The sequence below is a fragment of the Lutjanus erythropterus genome, chromosome 7 (genome assembly GCF_056507025.1).
Source record: "Lutjanus erythropterus isolate fLutEry1 chromosome 7, fLutEry1.hap2, whole genome shotgun sequence".
NCBI classification, from domain to species: domain Eukaryota; kingdom Metazoa; phylum Chordata; class Actinopteri; order Lutjaniformes; family Lutjanidae; genus Lutjanus; species Lutjanus erythropterus.
The window spans coordinates 20168681-20189778 of record NC_139323.1 but is presented as its reverse complement, the minus strand read 5'-3'; the positions used below and the strand labels follow the sequence as shown (position 1 = coordinate 20189778).

Here is a 21098-nt window from a genome sequence, read left to right as displayed (position 1 = left end):
AAAATTCCGAATTTTTAGTTTATATTAAATGCAACCAAAGGTTAAACGTACATTGTATGTACACACATTAGGAAACATGGCCTTTGTGAAACTGATCCCAAATCATTAATTAATACTTCTAATACTTAGACTTTAATAGTGATATAATAATATTTAATAATAGAATTTAAGGATAGAGTCAGTAGGATTTGTCCTAGCTGTTCATAACCGCATCAGGTCATCAACTACCAGTGATTTGGGTTGGTAAAATATCCTGAGCACAGTAAAATAATGCCAAAAAAAAACAAAGACATGGCAGTAATTTCATCACAAAATATGCAAGCCTAATATGAAGTTAAAGGACAAGTGTGTAGGATTAAGAGGCATCTAGCAGTGAGCTTTCAAAAAGCAAACATCTTGCCACACCCTCCCCTTCCAAGCGCGCAGGAGAACCCACGGTGGCTGTGAAACTCACGAAAAATGTAAAAGGCCGTATCCACAGCCAGTACTGGGTTTGTCCGTTCTGGGCTACTGATGAAACTGTAGAAGCTACAACATGGCCGCCTCCATGGAGGAGGACCCGCAACCTCTGCAGATATAAACAGCTTATTCTAAGGTAATGAAAACACAACGATTCTTATCTTCTGGTGATGATACATTAACAAAAACATACTTATGAGTATTTGATTTCATTTCTTCCTAATTCTGCCAATAGATCACAGTAAAACTTAAAAACAGGACCTTCAAATATTGAAAAACGAAGAAAAATGAAGTAGTTTCAGTTTTAACAGTTAATAGCCCCTTGCAAAGGGAAAGGGGCAAAGCACACATCAGCGCACACACAGCAGAAGCATTGCTCCAACTACAGGGTACAAGCATATCTTCATATTGGTTGACTGCAAATCCTTTATTTTATAAACGGTAACTTGATAGGCTAGGTAATCGTGGTCGCTAACACAGAAACAGAATCAGAGGCTGGAAACCCACAGCACAACCTCAATTCTAAACAGATCAGATCGAAACAGATCTAAACAATTAATAAAGACGGGCCACTTCTTGAGGTTTGATGCGATTTCAGTTAAAAAATGTTCATTTTCTTTCCTTTTTTCCCTCAGCATATTATCTGACTGGCTGGTGAATCTAGCCATTGATAAAACTGACAGATTGACTGACTGACAGAGAAAATGACACACTGGTCAAACAGCCCGGTAAACTCCCAACGCAGCTATATTTTAGTTTTGTCTTTCCATTCATTCACTCCCCTCCTCCCGCCTTGGCAGCAGCAGCAAGGCTAAATGCCACAGAGGAGGAACTAGCCATATCAACGATGGCCTGAGGCGAGCTGCTGGACCATCACTACTAAATAACTGCTGAACACAGTCAGGCCTGGTGTGCTTCTATGGGAAACACTGCCTGAGGACAGAGAGAGGGAGAAAGGGAGAGCAAAAGAGGGGAGGTAGGAGGAGGGAGGAAATATGCTAAGGAGCCAAGGGGGTAATTTGACTGTCTTATGGTATTTAATTCAGCTAAAATGCCCTGAGAGAGAATTAGAGAAGCTGGCTGTACATCTGCTGGCAGAGCTTCAGTACCTGAGGTCTGCAGGGAGGTTAACAGTAAAAAACAGGTTTGTCCTCCACTGTCTGTCAAGGTGCTTGTCTTTGTCCTCTATGTATGAATAGCTAGAGCAAGAATATTGGTGCAAACTGTGCTAAATCAAATTAGAAAGGATGAAGAGAAAAGAAATAATAAAAAAAAAACCTTTAAAAGGTTCCGTTAGTACAGCATTCAGGAAAGTGGATTGAAGCAGCTCCAAAGCCAACACTTTAATGAGCTCCATTCTGTCACAATAAAATCATTTTCGAACAGGAGAAAGAATGTCTGCAGTTCAAAGTGCCAGTTGTTACGAGCTCAGTTGTCTAACAATGTTGACCATGGAAGAAGAGAGACGGAGATCAATCACAGCCTGAAGCAAGCTGAAAAAACAGAAATGCTTTCACACATGAAAGCAAAGAATTTGGCACGTTCACATTTATAAACTCTGACAGAAGTGATTCATCATTACTTAAAAAGCTGCAACAAATGTTTAATGATATAAGTTAATTATAAAGATATTAATTTGTATATTACAACCCCAATTTGAAAAAAAAGTTGGGATGCTGTTTAAAATGCTAATAAAATGGAATTTGATGATTTGCAAATCATTTTTGAGCTCTATTCAGCTGAAACAGAACAAAAACAACATGTTTAATGTTTAAACTTGTTCAACTTGTATTTGGGAATATACATAAATAAATAAACATTGTACACTCATTTTAAATTTGATGCCTGCCATGTCTATCCATCAGCTGACATTGGGCGAGAGATGCCTGCCATGTGTTCCAAAAAAGTTGGAACAGCACCAACAATAAACTGGGAAAGGTGCAGAATGCTGAAAAAAACATTTGACAAGCCTTGGACAAGCAAGGGTGGTGTGAGATTCACCATTTTGTGAAAAACTGTGTGACCAATTATAGTCCAACAGTTTCACAACAGTGTTTCTCAATATACAATTTCAAGAAATTTAAGAATTCACCATTTGGAATCCACAATATCATTAAAAGATTTAGAGAATCTAGATAAATCTCTGGATATTAGGGGAAAAGTTGAAAACCAACATTGAATGCCTGTGACTTTCGCTCCCTCAGCATCACTGTATTAAAAACCCATATGATTGTATACAGTGTAATACTACATGTGCTTTGAAACTCGTTGAAAAATTGCTGTTAGTAAACACACCTCATCACTACATCTGCAAATGCAAGTTAAGGCTTGGCCATGCAAAATGAAAGCCATATATGAACATCAATGCAGCACAATGCAGACAACTTTCCATGAGGCTGACTGACAGAAGGTGTCCATGGCATCGTGGCTAATGGCCCTGTTAAAGCTGCATGTTACATAAAGGTTTTGGAGCAACATATGCTGCCATCCAGACAATGTCTTTTTCAGGGACGTCCCTTCTTATTTCAGTGAGACACTGAAAAGATGCATTCTGCATGTTACAGCAGAGTGGCTTCATAGTAAACGAGTTCAGGTACTAGACTGGCTTGTCTACAGTCCAGACCTGTCTCACATTGAAAATGTGCGGTGCATTATGAAGCACAAAATAGATCCTAGACTGTTGAGCACCTAAAGGCATATATCGAGCAAAAATGGGAAAGAATTTTTCTTTCAAACTCAACAATTTGTATCCTCAGTACACAAAAGATTACAGTGTTTTTTAAAAAGACATCAAATGCAGACATCAAATTCAGAATAAGTGTACATTTAAATACAAGCAAATACGTTTATCAGTTTGAACAATAAATATCTTGCCTTTGTATTGTATTCAACTGAATATAGGGCAAAACGTTTTTGCCTGTGTAATGTCTGATTGACCCAATAGAGCAGGTCATTGTCCACAGAATTCACAGCAAGCGAGTCCACATGTTGATGATGCTTCTATCACGCGACTGGTGCAAAACTGGAAGAGTACAAACAACAAAACAAAACACTGTGATTTCCACAGCATACTTTTTGCATCATGATCTGCCTCCTATACACTCTATCCAAGCACCGACACTCGCCTAAACAAAACAGAGTATTTCCAGTAGAGGAGAACGCATCTGACACGGACAATTTCCTGTTGTGTGCTACATGTGTGAAAGGGCACAGGGTTCATATGAAAAAACAGCTTTACTGGTGTTAAAATATTCAGTGCCTCTGACAATAAGGCATGGAGAGATCGGAGGATAGGTAGATCACCACTGGCAGTTTATCAATTACAGATTTAATGATCATTGCAGTGGTTCAAGTCAATCAATAACTAGTTGCTCCTGATGTGGGTGCTGTCAATCTATATTTCTGTTCTGTCAGATTCTTGTTTAATATTTCAGTTCTGCTTTTTAAATATGTAACACTTAGGAGACATGTAGCTTCCCATCAGTATGACCAAGTAAAAAAAAAATCATTCAGGTTGTTCACCTCAACATTGGCAGCTGCTCTACAAACAGTGATTAATGTATGAAGAGAGATTTTCACCTTAAATCGCCTTGCTGATGTATTTACCATGATGGGGCCACTGTGACTAGTTAGCTAGTTTTAAATCACTATACAGTTATCATAACTGGCATTTTCAGGGGTTACTTTCAATGATTGCTTTCAGTCAAACCCAAAGACAGGAGTTTAAAATGATTCATGTAAAATTCATGCTTCACTAGAAAACTCTGAGAGACTGATCTGTTCAGCTTATTATTATATATGTTGATCAAACTTCAAGAAAGCCTTGAAGTATATAGGAAAACTGTACAGTATTCTGCAACTCAAATAGGCTGGGTTGAAATATACCAGAGTGTTCCTTAAAGGTCAAGGGCAAATACAAGAAATATTCCTTATTAAGTTAAAAATAACCCATGCAACCTTATCACCACTGAAAAATCTTCCTGACCAAGCAGATCAAGGCATTAACAGCCAAATCAGCAACAAAGCCAATGTGGTCCCATCACAAATAACAACCCTGACCTAAATTGGTTTTCATAGTTGCCGCTAGCCATGGAGATGCTATGGTGCTCAAGGGCGAGGTGGGATTTTACAAAGTGGTTTCTCAGTTTTGGAGTCAGCATTACTCAAGACAAAAAGAGAGAGCAATGATGCAACAGAGACTAAAAGGACAATAAGTGAAAACTTGCAGAATCAGACTTTTCAAACTGAAAGTGGAATGCTGAGCATTACTTGAAACCAGTGAAACCAATGCGCTCACTTGTGAAAGTTGAGGCACTAAGAAAAGATGGAAGTGAAAGCTCTCAGTCAAGTGGCCACTGATGGATAGAAGGCCTCCCTACGGCACTCATCAGGTCCAGAGGTGAAATGGAAACACTGAACTCTGAAAAGCAGCTGATGAAGACTTCCCGTGATTCCACATTTTAGGCATTGTCCAATGTTCCTACCCAAGGCACCCCGCAATGAGTGGGCAGGTAAGTGCTCCATTTATTGTTCTGGGGCACTTTGACAGGATTCAATTCAGGTTCATTCTGTGAATTGAATCTGCAGCCATTTTGCTACTGGACAATGTAACCTCTTAGCAACAATGTCATTTAGAAAGACAGTGACATCTATAAAATAAAAGATACTGTGATGTGATAAAATCTCAAGTCTATACTCTGCTAAGAGGCTCTTACAGTATTCTCATGAAACTGCAGGTATTTTTGATTACATATAAGTGTGTGAAATGCCGTGATAAAGAACCGTTTTTCCAGGAAAGCGCTGCATCACGTCATAGCCATGGAGTGCATGAAACTTTTGGGACACTTTTTCCACAAAAGTATACTTGAAATTCTGTGAGTTTTTGTATTTGATTAAACTGACAACTTTCTGCACATTCAGACCACAGCAAAGATGGCATTAAACACTGAGCAGTGGGACACTCTAGAGCATCATGCAAACATCCCAGAGCACCACTGCCAACTGTACTGTAACCAGAAAATCCATCTTAACTGAGCAAGGGAAACTGGGTAAAGATGAGAAAATAAGAGCTTGTCTTCTCAGAACAACGACCTTCATTATGTTTTTAACAAAGACTTTAAACCCACACAGCCAGTACAAGGCTATGATGAAAGTGTGAGCATGTGCTGTTACTGAAGAAGAGCGAGCAAGCTTTTTTTCCCATACCAGAGGCTCTTGGGATGGCAACGATGGCCTGTCAGTCGGTCCGTGAACCACTCTGGTCCAGACAAACATATTTCAACAGCTATTAAATGGATCACCACAGCATTCATGGTCTCCAGAGGATGAATCTTTCTGACTTGATTCTCTACCTCCAGCATGAGGTTTACATTTATGTTTTGTAATAAAATGTCTCAAAAGCTATTGCATGGATTACCATGATATTTTGAATATTTAGGCCTATATATTAGGGCTGGGTCAGTTTCCAGTTTAATCAAGTTGATCCGATGTGTAAGCTTAAATTAACTTGATTCTGGGGTGTCCCTGTGGCTCACTTGGTAGAGCATGTGCCCCATGTACTGAGGCTATCAGTCCTCTGCAGTGGGTTAGGGTTCGACTCCCCCCTGCAGCCCATTTGCTGCGCTACTTTCTCTCTCTACCTCTTTCCTGTTGTATCTACAGCTGTTCCTACTAAATAAATGCAAAAATGCCCCCAAAATAATCTTTAAATCAGCGTGATATTAGTAACTCAATTGTCTTTTCTAACTCTTGATGACTTGAACACTTAAGCATGGGTCAAAGCTGGACCCAGATTCAGAACACTGTTACAAAATATAGCTGGGTTCAAGAAATGTAACAGCCACCTCACTCCTGGTTACAACTATAAACCAGCACAAAAATGATAATTACCAACATAAACTACCACTTCCTTTGCAGACACATTGCAAACACTTAACAAACTGTATATTAAGTCAAAAAAAGTTGAGTTAAACCAGCTCTACCTTAAGCTACAACAGCAAAATACTGCTATCATCATTGATGATATGATAATTGATGATATAATGAACAATTTAATATAATGCATGTCAGTCATAGGAGACAGTTTTTAAGAATGAGTATTTTTATTTTAGATGCTTTAAGTACTTTAGCTAGTGATACTTTTCTTTTACTTAACAGAGTATTGTGGTATTCTATTTGTATTTTACTTAAGTAGAATGATCTGAGTACTTCCACCACTGCCATTGCATACCAATCAAATTAACATGACTGAAGTCAGTGATTGAAATCCATGAGTCACCCCTACTGCCCACACACACTCATGACAAAAGGCAACACTTGCCCCATAGAGATAAGTTATTCAGTGATGAGGATGCTTACCCGCTGGATACGCAGATGTAGTGAGACGCGCAGCGCAAACAATGTGCAGTCTCTCAGCCTTGTTCTACTAATGCTCTGCGGGGTAAGTTGCTCACACGCAAAACCATTATTGGCTGCTCCACCAGAAGTTGCATTACAATGATTTGTTTTTGCACGCTTTCAGTGGAAAGTGTTGCCTTTACCTTCTATGCTCTGCACCTCAGACGGCCTTAACTTTGGGAAAAAAACAAACATTAGAGGAAGCGTAGTTAGTGTGAGGAAAAAGGCATGTGTGGCATGAGAGTGTGTGATATGTGTCACTTGCATAATTCTCATGCTCAATTCTCAGTTAGAGTTGGCAGCCCTGTACTACCTCTATAAACAGATGCATTTCACTTCAGATGGTTAAAACAAAATAAAAATTGCCTAAAACAACGTATGTGCTCATACCATCAGGCATATAGTACATCCCGACTTCACTTTGCTAACTCAATCTGCTACTCTGGCTTCAACACTCTACGCGGACCAGCTACAGCAACTGAAAAGGGTCAAAACTCAAAGTCAAAATTCCCAACTCCCAAGCACTACTACCTGGAAGTGACAGTGTGCCAGGAGATGGCAGCACCTATATTTACATTTTCTAGTTTATTTATTGTTCACTACTTGATGAGCAGGAACAGCTACATGTGGCACTTTATTTCAAAAAGTATTGTATTACTACTTTTATATGCAGTATAGCAATGACGCAATACGACAGCAACGATGAAATATGATCAAATCAAGTCTCAATACTTAAAGAATTCCAATATTTAAGAATCGCAATACATATCGAACTGGCACCCAAGTATTGTGATAATATCAAATTAGCAGATAAGCCTGAGGTTACATGGCTACAGGCAATTTAATTTAAACTTAAAGTTTCCTTTGATTCAGCAGATGGCTGACCACGTGGCATTTGCTGGGTAAGAACTCCGGTAGCCTTTCCTTTAGTTAATGTACATCATCATTTCCTCTCTCATTGTGAACAATATCCTCATTATAGAGCCTGATCCTTTGTTCTTGGTGTTAAATTGGCTTTTGAAATTCATGCACTCACTTAGACTGCAGACGAGCTTCGAACAGCTATAACCCCATCGTCTTCACCGAGCAGTTTAATGGAGAGACGGACAAGAGGAGATGGAGCAGGTATTGGAGGAAGATTGAAAGTAAAGTAAGATGTAAGAACAGATGGCTGCATAGGTGAAGCGGTTAGCTAAACTTCCTGAATGAGAAGAGCAACATGATAGAGAAAAAGATGATGAGGAGGGAGGAAGGGGAGAAAGGGAGGCAGGGGGTTATTTAAGTGGTAGGAGAAGGAGGGTTAGGGAAAGGAAAGAAATAGGGAGCAAAAAGAGAGGATGAAGAACAGTGATTAAGAGGATATAAGCAGCTTCACACTTCTTTCTAAAATGCTGTTAAAATCTATTTCAGTAAGTTTATTAAAGGTTATTAGTCTAGGATAGTTTTATTTTCATATACAAATGACATTTGCAACACAAAATAAAACAAACAAACATAAAAACAACGTATTTATACACCTTTATATAAGACTAGAACCCGACAAATACCAGATTTTTGGGGCTGATGCCCATACCATTCTTTATTTATGTATGTAAAATCCAAAATTTCATCAGGTCACTGAAATAGTAAACTATCACTTGTATTTTTTTTTATAATTATATATATCTAGAATTAAAAAAAATAGAATAACACAATTCATAGTAGTTTTTATATCAACACAAAGGTTACATGTATGTCAGCACAAGGGAATCATTCTGAAATTGTTATCTATAGCATTGTAAATTATCTTCTTCCAGAATTATTTACTGCACCTTTAAGCACAGTGCAATGAAAAATGCCCATTGAATCAAAAAAGGTTGCAGAGGAGACAGTTTTTGGACGCTGTACCAGTTTTGTTCTTATGTTTGATATCTGGTTTTGGAACAAATGTTGTATTTGCTCTTCCTACCAAAAAGCATTTCATCTGCACTGACTATTCAGCCAAAAGAAGAGCAGCTTCCCGGTCCAGGCCTGCTCAATATTCATGGCCCACACTATATCAGGAATTCCCTTTTATTTCCACAAATGGCAGCACTCTCCTCACTTCCTCTTTCCCTTTCCACCCTGCCACTTTCCTCCTCCTCTTTCCGTCCTGATTGAGAAAGGACCACCTGACCCTCTTTTGAGGTGGGGATGTCATAATTGGAGGGGAAGCCAGTTCCTGCCTCTTTGTGCTTAATGGTGGAGCCTTGCGGCGCCCACCAAAAGCCTTTGATGGTATAAGGAGGACACACTCATACACCCACACACCAGCACACCCTCATACATCTTGTATGGCCTCAGTCAGTCTTTGAAAATGCTGGGCTGTGACGGTGGCCCGATCGCTGACAGGTGTTGATCTAGGGGGAGCTGATTCTGTGGTCTTACAGTATGTAATGTGCAGTGTTAAACATTTTTAAACATTTATTTATCCATTAACAAGACTGAGGCTACAGCCACTCTAGTGGCTCTGGGAAGCTGTACTTAAGCACACTGGTGCTTTTAGCTAAATGTCTGCAAGGTATCAGTTCATTAGGATTCATCCTCTGGAGCCAAGAATGTACCATATGTACCAAATATATAGTAGGGTTGGGCTGATGTAAAACAAAAAAATAAAACCAGTTTGATATTAAGCCAAATACTGAACCAGTAATACCGAATTTTACTACTAAGTGTAGGGTCGGGACCCTTTAAAGAGTCACTTGATAAATCTGAGGGATCGTGTAATGATTAAAGGGAAAGGAAAGAAGTATGCAAGTGCTGATACACAACTCAACTCTATTTTCATTCCTTAGACTTTTGTCTAGTCTTTGCTTTTTTGTGAAATACTGGATATGTTGGCATCTTTGGGCCTCGAACAGTTACTTAAATAAAAACGTGAAAAGTTCAGCATGGAAATGTGTCTTTAATGCAACACACAGCAATTCATAGACATCTGAAACATGACAAGGGGCTCAGCACTGATTTTTAAGCCAAAAATGTTTCATGCATTTTTTTTTAGCTTATCAGATGTTTAAATCTAATATTCTTAATCTGAACTAACTAGTGAAATTTAGTGGAGAAAAACATACAATATTTTCCTCTGAACTGCAGTGCAGTGGTCATTTCTCTGATTTTATTTATCAGGCTTTACTTGGAGAGATCAAGAAATCACATGAGAATCAATCTTGCCAGGCTTCAATTTATCAGTTTCTGACCGCACCAAAAGTGGTGCAGCAAATCAGCATCCTAAGGGGGACTACTGGCAGCTATAGATGTGTGTTTAGGTGTGGCAGTGGTGAGAGGCCTCCATGGAAATGTTGATCTTATTTGTGTGATTGCTAATTTCTGTTAGCAGGTTAATGGGAATTCCAATTATGTGGTAGAATCAATCTGAGCAGTAGTTATTTGTATATTTAAAAAAAAGGATTCAGCTATCCAAAGTGTCGATTCAGGAATCGTCAAACAAAAGAAAAAGAAAAAAGAGTCATATCTTATGATATCTTGTGATTATTACTGTATACTGTACATTTATTACATTTCAGAAGCAACTGGTGCTGTATATCAAACCACTTTCCTCCATATCTGATCGCCTTTCTCAAGTGCACCTTAACAATGTTTGCTGAGGCAGGCGTTAGCTAATTGTACTGATCCGATCAAGTCTAGGGACTCAAACTGGCAGCCGCACACCAGCCCACATCTCACCGCTCTTCATTACTCCTTAAAATAGGTGCCAAGCAGAGGAAATGTGAGGGTAACTCTGGAGAGCTCCACTGGCTATGAATGAAAGTTGGCTAACTGCTGACTGCTGCTACAGAAACACACACATTTCACAAAAGCAACTACACAGACGTTAATGTCTACTATTTTCACCTTTATTGGGTTGGCAGCAACAACAAAACCATAGCCTTTGACAAAATTTCAAAATAAAAAAATAGATACTGTGTAATTTAACACACTCTGCCTCCTACTCAAAACATCAGCAGCCTAGTTGATTTAACACAAATGAGTGTGCCATACCTTTGTCAGAATTTGTCTGATTTTTTTGGCTGTACAGCAGATTAAAAACAGACACACACACTTTATATACAGTATACTCATATACAGTATATCGTGTAAAGGTTTAAACATAACTTAATAAATAAATACATATTACTCTGTAATTAATTAACTCTTTTTACTAAAAGCCCCGATCAATGCACTTGAAAAGTAAGACGACTTGTTTGAACAAGATAACAGTTTTGATTTTCTACCACTTCAGTTTGGTCAGTGTAATACAGACATATATCAACAATTTATTTTCTAAATATTCATTCAGGGGCTCTTGGATTTTTGAAATCTTGAGCCCGGACATGTGCATTTCACACAAACCCACTAGAAAAAAAAGCCCATGAAAAGAATGAATATTTGTGTAGCTTCTGACCACTTGAATGGAATATTCCAACTTGTACATTATATGGTAACAACTGAGCTATTTTATTTTAGGCGAGTAAAGAATTTTGCTTTGTCTTGTCTTATATGTTGTTGTTGTTTGTCACCACGTTGTGAAGATAATACAGCACTAATTCAGATCCTATAAATTTCTCTACTACCCCACTGCACTATGCTCCAAAGGAGCACCAAAAACACAAGCTATCAAAATTAAAAAAATATTATCGTAAGTCTAATATTTGACACGACTATACTGTGGTTCCCTACTGTTATTCCTCATATAAGCCAGGTCATATGGCTATAGAAGGAGAATTCACAAGACAAATCTGCTGTCTCCTCTTATCTTACAGATATGATGTAGACGTCAGATAGTAGAACATGTACTCACTTGAAGGCAGAATCAGATCGACTGTGATGAATGAATGACTCGGCCCGTTCTTAGTTCAAGTGGAAACCCTTCTGAACTTATCACAAAGTCATCGAAAACTGTCCAATGACAATGTACCTTCAGATGTGCACATGGTCACGAGTTATGTTCATGTAGCTGGAAAATGTCTTTTTAAAAAGTGCAGCATGTCCATGTAACAATAATTACTTCTCGACATCTTTTTTTTTTCTCACTTTTCCTACAAAATACATCTTTAGGCACGTATACAGAACAATCTGTAATGCATTAAAGCTGCATAAAGCAATATATTTTATTCTAACACTGAATCAAACAACTCCTGATTACGTTAAAGGGTGATGATGGCGATGATCCCACTAAGAATCAACAGTCCATACTGCAGCTTTACACAGCTGTTTTTACCTCACTGATGGTTATCTTACATGTCTGAACCAACAAAACAAAACAACACCAGCACTGAACAGTATCAACCATGGGCAGCCACTCCCAGCACATGATTTTTTTTTCAAGTTGACTGTAGGCTACCTGCCTCATGTGAAACTGCAAAGAGCCAAATAAAGAAAAGCCGAGTAGATAGCCCAAAACAGACAGATATTTTTCTGTTGGAGATGTTCATTTACCAAACCTTGGCTTCAAAACAATATTCTTACATTCATCAGGTGGCCAGAAAGACCCTGGAAAGAAACGCTCATGTAGCTCTGTTTCTGCTGGATCTGGAACATGCCACTGGAATATGATAAGCTAAAGGCTTATTTTTTTTAGAGCCTTTCTGCCCCTAGTAGTCAAAAATCACTTCATGCAGCTTTAAAATGAGAAATGACATACACAGGGTACTGTTAAGCAGCATAGAATGCAGTTACAATATCAAGGGGCTGGGTTTGCTGTGTCACTTGGTTTCTAGCATGGACATACTGTATATACACTACAAGCAAGGCCTAAACCACAGATGACACTACTACATGAGCAAACTGGGAGGTCGGTATAAATCATTGGCTATAATACGTGGCTGTATTCATGTGAAATGAATTACGCTTTGACACTGATCCAGTGATCAAGGGAATGTACAAGGTTAATTGACTGGAATGATTTTTACGACTGCGCTGTAGCAAAGGATGAGAATCATCATAACCGAAGGCAGTCTCTAGATTCTTTAACAACACAGTTCATCTGCACTTTGTATATCAAAAGCCCCACACTGGGGAACAGTCCTCAGATTTTTACCAAGCTGGAATGTGCACAGTAAAAGAACAAAAGAAGTATAATATTTTAAAAGAATGGCATTAACTCCCTATCCCCTTGGCCCCGTGTCCATATAGTGTTTTTTTCTGCTAGAAAAGTGCTGGCAGGGCTCTGCAGAGCGCTGGGATGAAGCATCTGTGCCACAAAAAAAACACGTGGGTTTTGTTTCTATAACAACAAAATCTTCAAAGTTCCTATGGCCGCCATTATTGCGCAGTCCAGTATTGCGTGACATAGGTCTGGATTTGGGCTACCCGCTCGAAAGTGTGTCATACGCGTTTTGATATGCGATAACGCGGATAAAGGTCCCATGATATTTTGTTATCATAAAGCTTTTATTATGAAGCAGCAAAATCAGGAAATGTTTTCATCAGCAATAACTTAACATGACTAGAGCTCCACCTAATTATTACTTTTTTAAATGATTAATCTGTTGATTATTTTTCAATTAATCAATTAATCTATCGATTATTTTAGTGTGATAAAACAATTAATTCACCTAAAATACTTATCAATTGTCTAATTAATATTATAATATTTTGTTCAATTAGAATACTGAAAAACAGACTCATAAAGCACATTAGAATAATGATAATAGTGGCATATTTTAAAGTCTGCCATTTCTGTCTTATATGTGTCTGATAAAGTAAACAGTGTGCACAAAACAGCAGAATAGCATGGTCAGATGACGCATGATGTAACATTAACAGCAGCAGTGCAGATGCCACTTTTAATATGAGGGCGATGAAGAGACTTCTAGAAAAGAATCTTAAAATCTTAAGAGACTTCTACTAACAAACATGTTCCACCTGTTGATAATCCTCGTATATGGTGCTTTTGTTCTGACACAGAGTAAACAGGGCAATGCTGCTGCAGCTGCAGGAGGAGGACGACAGGTTGCTCGGTCCTTCACTTCCAGCACTTTGTTTGTCCTGTTATGTCACGTCCAGTTTGTGGAGCTAAAGACAGCTAAACTGTAGCATCTTTGTTTGAATAGGAACACACACACACACACGGTGAAGCTGGCTCTCTGCAGTTTTTTTTTTTCCCGATGCTATGCTATTTTCATAATCAATGACGTCAGTTGCGTTGATGAATTGCCCCAGCCCTAATCATGACTAAGCTGAAAGTAAAATAAAGCATATACGTCAAAGGTCAACGAACAAACGGCGACACAGTTAAAGAAACTAAACTTCAAACCACAGAGATTCAGTTAAAAGCTACAAAAGCACTGACAGCTGCACAAATATTTTTAAAAATGTCTTCCCTACTGGGCTCCTGCACAGACTTGAGTTGAGTCTCTGCTCACCAATTCACATCAGAAGAAAAAAGACAGGGCTCCCTCTTCTTGGTTACCAGGGTGACAAGTATAATAAATGACTGGTTGCCTGAATAAAAGCGACGGTGATGACACCAGTGCCTTTCTGAAAAATTCTCAACTCAAAACATGACTACACAAAAGCAGAGCACAGCACCTAGGTGGCCGAAGACATGCTCTGCTAATTGGGAGCAATTGAAAAAGACACTGGTATCCTGAAGAAAGAAAGAAAAAAAAAACTATATGGACACAAGGCCTATGAAGCCCACAAACAATCCATTAAGGACTCCATTTCTAACACAGATACGTGGTCTTCCCAGCAACAAAATCTGTTGCTTGGGCACAAAGATCATGGAAAACGATAAGGAAAATTTCAATACCAATTCACTGTTATTTTCTCCCCGAATTTACAGTGTGATTCCCAGTTATGTTTGACCCTGTGAGAAGTGCACACTAAATACTGTACTCTTTCACAAAAGAACTGAGAAGTCTGTAAGACAGCCAGGCCTGTAGTTGGAGTGCAAAATAATCTGTAGAGCTGAAAAAGAGTGGGACAGATTAAACGTAATGAGGATTGTCCGGCCAATAGTCTAACAACTCACCATAAAATAAGCCACTGATAGCCTTAAACCTTTACCACAACTGAGCATGTAATTTCAGATCAGTTAAGTTTTAACCTCACAGCGACCTCTAGACAGATCAGATCACATTAACCTGAGCCTCAGACCAGTGCTGCTGGGAAATAAAATCCACTATAATCTAGAAAGAAATCTGTGTCACTGATGTTAAACATCAAAAACAGGCTACATCCCCAGATTTACTCTGCCACTACTATCACTTTTCTTACCTATAGGTGACACAGCCAAGTTTGTGAGTGGGTAAAAGCAACCAAGTGGAAATGCATCTAAAAGTAACCATGGTCTTAAGACAGCTCATTTACAGAGTTCTGTTTCCAAAGTAAAATATTACAAATTTAATTTCTTTTGCATTCTAAAAAATAATATGAAATGCATTCACTTCGCCAATTTTGTTTGTTCACTATCCAGTATACACGGCCCTCCAGTATTTATTTGTTTCTTAGAAATGGCAGTCATGAGCACTCAGGCATCAAACTTTCAGCAGAGTACCCATAACACGGCCGTATCACGAATGCCATGGTGGGAATCCTGGTACATTTCATAAGCGCAATGGGGTACCTTCGAGAAAACAAAACAAAAAAACAAACTCTGTACTGGATAGTTATCTCTCAAAAGCATCAGTATAGTCAATATAGAGGCTCCACTGCCATCCTGACACATCCTTTGTCTCAAGTCAGGAAATAAGGTGCTTTTTATTAAGGTTGTGCCAATCAATTGGTGACCAACCATAGTCAGCTGATATTTAAATTTGTAAACAATGGAAATAGCATGTCATCGGCTGCAAATCTGATACAGCTCATCCTGTTAAATGTGCTGAAATTTGTCTGTCCACGTTATAGATTAGTATGATGATAAGTCAATTGAAAAGTTTATCGATTCCTGTTTTGGGGATTTAAAGGCTTCAATGCTTCTCTTATAAGATAGTCTTGCAGTCATTGGTATAATGCTGTGCTGTGTATTAGCTGTGTATTATTCAAGCAACAGATCAGTGTTTGGCCAATCACTCTATTAATAGAAAAAAAAAGTGACAGAACACCTGATGATTACATCAGCACGTTATTTTTTGCATCTCTCTCCAGTTCACCTGCCCACATCATGTTTACAGACTCAACATAAAATACCTCAGCACAAACTGCTCACTTTCCTCTTAAAGAAACAGTCAGTACGCCATCTGTTATTTATCAACATAGTGGCTGTCATCATTGTAACTGTGTGTGTTTATATAGTTAAAAAATCAAATATCCTTTCAGAACCTTTAAACAGGTTTGTGAGCACAAGTAACTGTAGGTTACTTTGTCTGTGCTAATGACAGTCACAAAGTACAGAGACATCGGATATAAGGTTGATCCATTTCACAACCACTAACAAAATGTTACAGGTATGAAATAGTGTGGTCACATTTGATTTCTCAGGAAATATTTGTGAGTTTACAGTTTTATCTGCTCACTAATGTCTGACCTGGCTGATGACGTACAGTGAAATGTAAAGACTAAGCCACAAGGGGACTACCTTTTTTTTTATGTGATCCACGGCTAAGTCACAAACCATACAATAAAAGCAACCACAGAGCCCCAGTCTCATTAAATCTCTCTGTTTAGACACAGCACCTATCTCCTTGAAAAGCTTGTAATGCAATAAACCATTATTTATTGAGACCAAGGTAATGTCACTGGTGTCAGCTGACAGACTGATACAACAGAAACAGTTTTCCGTTTGGTTAAGCCCTGCCAATTTAACTGAAAGTTAACCAGCTGCTAAGCTTGTTAAGATTCATGTTTCCCATTCGTAGTTTCCAGGAGTGTTCTCATCTTGTAAAAGTCATCCCTTCAGATGGAGCACGAGTTTGCCCTCTTCCTTGGTTTAGGTTCCCCAAAGTCCCTGTCATCTGCTGCACAGTGGCTGAAGGAGCACATCGTCTGTGAGAGCCTACGCATGCCCAGGCGGAACACACTATTAGACAGGCTGTAGATAACACAGTTGCAAAAGCTGTTGCTGATGGCCAGCCAGGTGGTGATGAACGAGAGGGCAGGGCTGTCCAGCACATGGGAGCTCTCTAGCAGGAAGTAGATTATGTAGGGCAGCCAAAGCATATAGAAAACACTGGTGATCCGGAAGAGCACCATTGCGTAGCGCCGATCTGGTCCATGCCCTCCGTGATGCCCACTGCCACCACCCTCACCAGCCTCCATCTCCTGGCTGGGGAAACGTGCCCGCCGTTCACTGATCTCCCTGTTGTGCTGCTGGCAAATGCGAAAGATATGGTAATAAGTAAAGCAAACCACAAGTGCAGCAGGTGCATAGAGCAAACACACCACAAAGCCTGTAAAGAGAGCTGAGGTGGGCCAAGATTGAGCACACCACTCAAAAATGTCTCCATGATAGCCTGGCTTTCCCCATCCAAAGAAGGACGGCAAGAAAACCAGGCTAGAGTAGACCCAGATTAGGGTGATGCAGCCTCGTAGCCGGCATGGCGTCACAAGCTGGTTATAAGATAGTGGTTTAGTTATGGCCAGGTAGCGGTCCACGCTGATGCAAGCCAAGCAGGCCATTGAAACACTCTTCAGAACAGAGATAACATAGCTGAAGACTTGGCATGTGATGGGCTCCTGGACGCCTGCTGGGTAGTGGAGCAGAGACAGGGTGGGCACCAAGCAGCTAAGACCCACCAGCAGGTCAGCATAGGCCATGGTCTGGATGAAATAGCTGGTGGTGTAGTGGTGTAGCAGAGGGGCGCAGTGGAAAACAAAAATCACTGTCAGATTCCCTGCAATGATGAGCACGGTCAGAAGTACGATGACAGCAGTCTCCAGGACGCAAGCCTCTAGGCCTTCATTCAGCCGCCAGCCCAGGGGACAAGAGTGGTTGGAGGCCCTGCCAGGAAAGAAGTCTCCATGGCTGCTGTTGGCAGTGAGCACCGGGTCCGTTGTCACCTCAGACTGGTTCATTGTTCTGGGTGCTATCCAGGTGGGTCAGGTTTGTGGTGTGCCACCCATAAGACAGCTGGCCTGAAACTGGAGAACTGTCTGCCCCCCACCCACTCTACACCGGGTGTCTGCAGCCTCCTTCAGTTAATGGAGCTCAATACTCTCTCTCTAGCACACTCACTCTCTCTTTCACCTTACTCTCACATAGCTGGGTCTCAATCAAATGAACACTGACTGGAGGAAAATCAATATAGCCTCTGGGCGGATAGGACAACCCGTTTAGCTCTCCTTTTCCAATCACTCATGGTTAGTGAAAATAGTGGGTGGGTAACAGTCAGGAGTAGAGAGAAAAAATGCTGTATTCCTTCAACAGACCTAAAGCAGGGTAGCATTAATGCTTTGGCCAGCATCTATCCGAAAGGCAAATTTCCCTGCTGCTTTTGCCTGCCAGTCTGTGGCCTCATCCCCTGATTCTAATGAGGGTTGCCACCGGGAGGCTGAGGGCATAAGCTGTCCTCACAAGGGTAAAGAGCACAGAAGATGTGAGGGAGGACACCACATGAAGAGGTTAAAGTATGAGGGAAAGCTCAGTGCTCTTCTCTCTTGACGTATCCTTATAGGAGATCAAATAAGCAGCGTATAGTTCCTATTTCACACCTACAGATCAGCTAAATTTAGTAGGTGCAATTACCTTTCAAAAAATACATTTTAGGTAACCACTGATGGGAAAAAATCCTCTTAGGAGTCTTTCTTGGTGTGTACCAAAGTCTGTAGAGGAAAATTATATCCATCTCTGCAAATCAACCCTTCAGTTCAATCCAAAGTTTCACTGTGCATTGGTGCTAGAGTGTTTACGATGTAACTGCAGGCTTCCCTTATTTTGGTGGTCCTCTGGTCAGTGTCTGGAGCCCATGTATGCCCAGCTATTGTCTGAATCAAAACACAGACACAGGCTAGAACAACATGGGGATCTCCGCAGGAGATAATGTCACAGCTCTCTCAGCACACATGGCGCTGGGGGGAAAATGTGTTTACAAGGCATCCCTAGGCAGAATGAGGTAAAAACTACGTGCGTCAAAATGTCTAGATGAGTTCTGATTTAAACTTCAAATCAAAATGTGCAAACTTGCCTCTCAGTGTTCTGGACTGCAAGTTGCAAAAGACAAAAAAATGTAAAAGTCCAGTAGCAGATGAAAGTGTTGAATGTCAGGCCCCCATGCAAGCAGGTGGAAGGACTCTCTTGGAGCAGCGTGAGGCCAGCTGAATAACTCAGCGCTCCACTCACTTCGACTCCTCAGCAATCCTGTGGCAGACACTTGCAGAGAGGGGTGTGGAGATCAATCAGCAATCCACTTATTTTATCCCATTAACTTGTTCTTTGCATTTTTGTTGTGACATTGTCAAACACTGGCAGAGGAGGCTGGAGCACCTTCTCCACAAGTGCTTCATGCAACCATAGATTTTCTAACTTGTCTTAGTCCTTTGAAATATGCGCTGTTTAGTTGTAGAGGTATGGGGTCCTACAACTCCTTGCTCAGTGTGTCTGTCGCCTTGAACAAAACACTGGCAGCGCAACAAAAGGGAAATCCACTCTAGCAACATAAAGAAAAGATCAAGTCCCAGTCGGAGTCCCAGTTTTTACGCACTGTCCTCTGCAAACGTCCCCCTTTTAATTCCGTTAAACGGGACAACCCACGTTTCTGATAAATAAATCCTTAGGTCCCGGCAGACAGAAAGAGATGAATGCAATGCATCTGTCAAAAGCGGCAAGTAAAAAGCAAGAAAAAAAGGTGACTGCGCTGATGGAAATGAGTTAAATCTGCAGCGAGGGAAGCGAGGGGACGAAGAGTCCCTCAGCCCTGGTGCAGTGAGAAGGAGAGATGCTGTGACTGGCTTACACTTCCCTCCCTCCCTCTCCACACAATCTCTCTAGCTTGCACACTCAATCTCTCTCTTTCCACACACACACACACACACACATACACGAACCCTCCCTCTTTCTCGCTCGCTCTCTCCCTCAGCTTCTCGCTCATTGCCCCGCCTCCTCCCATCCCAGCTGCACCTGAGGCTCCCTGCCACAATATTCTGTCTCTCACACTGGCTTTCTCCCACAGGGTAAATTTGGATACAGTTCCTATTTACATATTACTTATCTCACCATCTCTCTCTATTAACTAAAGCCTCTCCCCTACTCCCTTCTTCCTTTCAACATCCTTCTCTTATCTACCACCAGCATGTTTATAAAAACTCAGGTCTATTTTATTCATACTGTACATACAAACCAAAACACTTAAAATTAAGTATCATAGCAAAAAATAGCAAAATGTACATTTCATGACATCTGTATGAGTCACCCTTTACACTGTCTTTACTATGGGGGAAGAAGAAAAGACGATGCCTGTTAATGTCAGTGGTCATCAGCCTCAGCTTGCCACTCTTCTTTGCCTATCGTAGGCCATTTTGTATTATTGGCTGGTCTGACAAAAATACAAGTTTTTTTTTTATGTCAATAATTTTGTGCTGACTTAAAACGATGGACAAATTAAACTAAATTGGTCTCATGTAGCACAACAATTTTGATTGCAACTATGACATAAACTTACTTTACATAAATATTATTGTTTTTTTGTATCTTGTGGCCCAGCTACTCAAAATAAATATATTATTACTATAATTGACAAATAAGACACACTTATTTTTTTATTGTTGGATGTTAGTGTGTCTTCAATTTTATAATAATATTTTTCTCACAATACAGCACTTTTGATCCACCCATTGGTACCTGTTCACTGGTCACATTGGAAATTTCTTTGCCCTCATCATTCTGGTCTTCACTTTTCCATCAGGCTCTGAGCCCTTTTATTTAAGCAAAAAATAATACAATTAAATAAAAATATAACTAAGGAAGTTAAATGTATAGAAAATGTGATTGTCAATTGTCAATTGTCTACACCATGTATGCCACACTATTCTTCAACCTTTGTCACCTTTGTCTCAAAAATATCCAAGGAAAACCCTGCATTTTCCCTCATAAATTAGTATATAATGTGCACAGGATGACGTCCAACATCCATAATCCCATAGTCAGCATATCCTATTAAAATCAGTCCCCTCCTTCATCCAGCCAGGATCCAGGTTCTTCTGGATACTTTATTTATTCTTTATTTAACCAAAAGCTTAGCACAGTTATGCCTGCCCCTTAGTTACAGTTGCCTGACATTTCAGACAGTTGGGAGCATCCTCTGACCAGCAGATGATAAAGAGGATCAAGTGACAGTGAATTGGCTGAG

General features: G+C 40.0%; 2 protein-coding genes across 3 annotated transcripts in view; both read right to left on the bottom strand.

Moving 5' to 3' along the window:
• Positions 1 to 21098, bottom strand: part of rabgap1l (RAB GTPase activating protein 1-like) — a 162980-nt gene that overhangs the window by 85462 nt on the left and 56420 nt on the right. The window lies entirely within an intron of this gene.
• On the bottom strand, positions 14388 to 19655 carry gpr52 (G protein-coupled receptor 52). The gene has a single exon (XM_084722223.1). The coding sequence runs from the start codon at positions 17827 to 17829 to the stop codon at positions 16711 to 16713; it is 1119 nt and encodes a 372-aa protein (XP_084578349.1). The 5' UTR covers positions 17830 to 19655; the 3' UTR covers positions 14388 to 16710.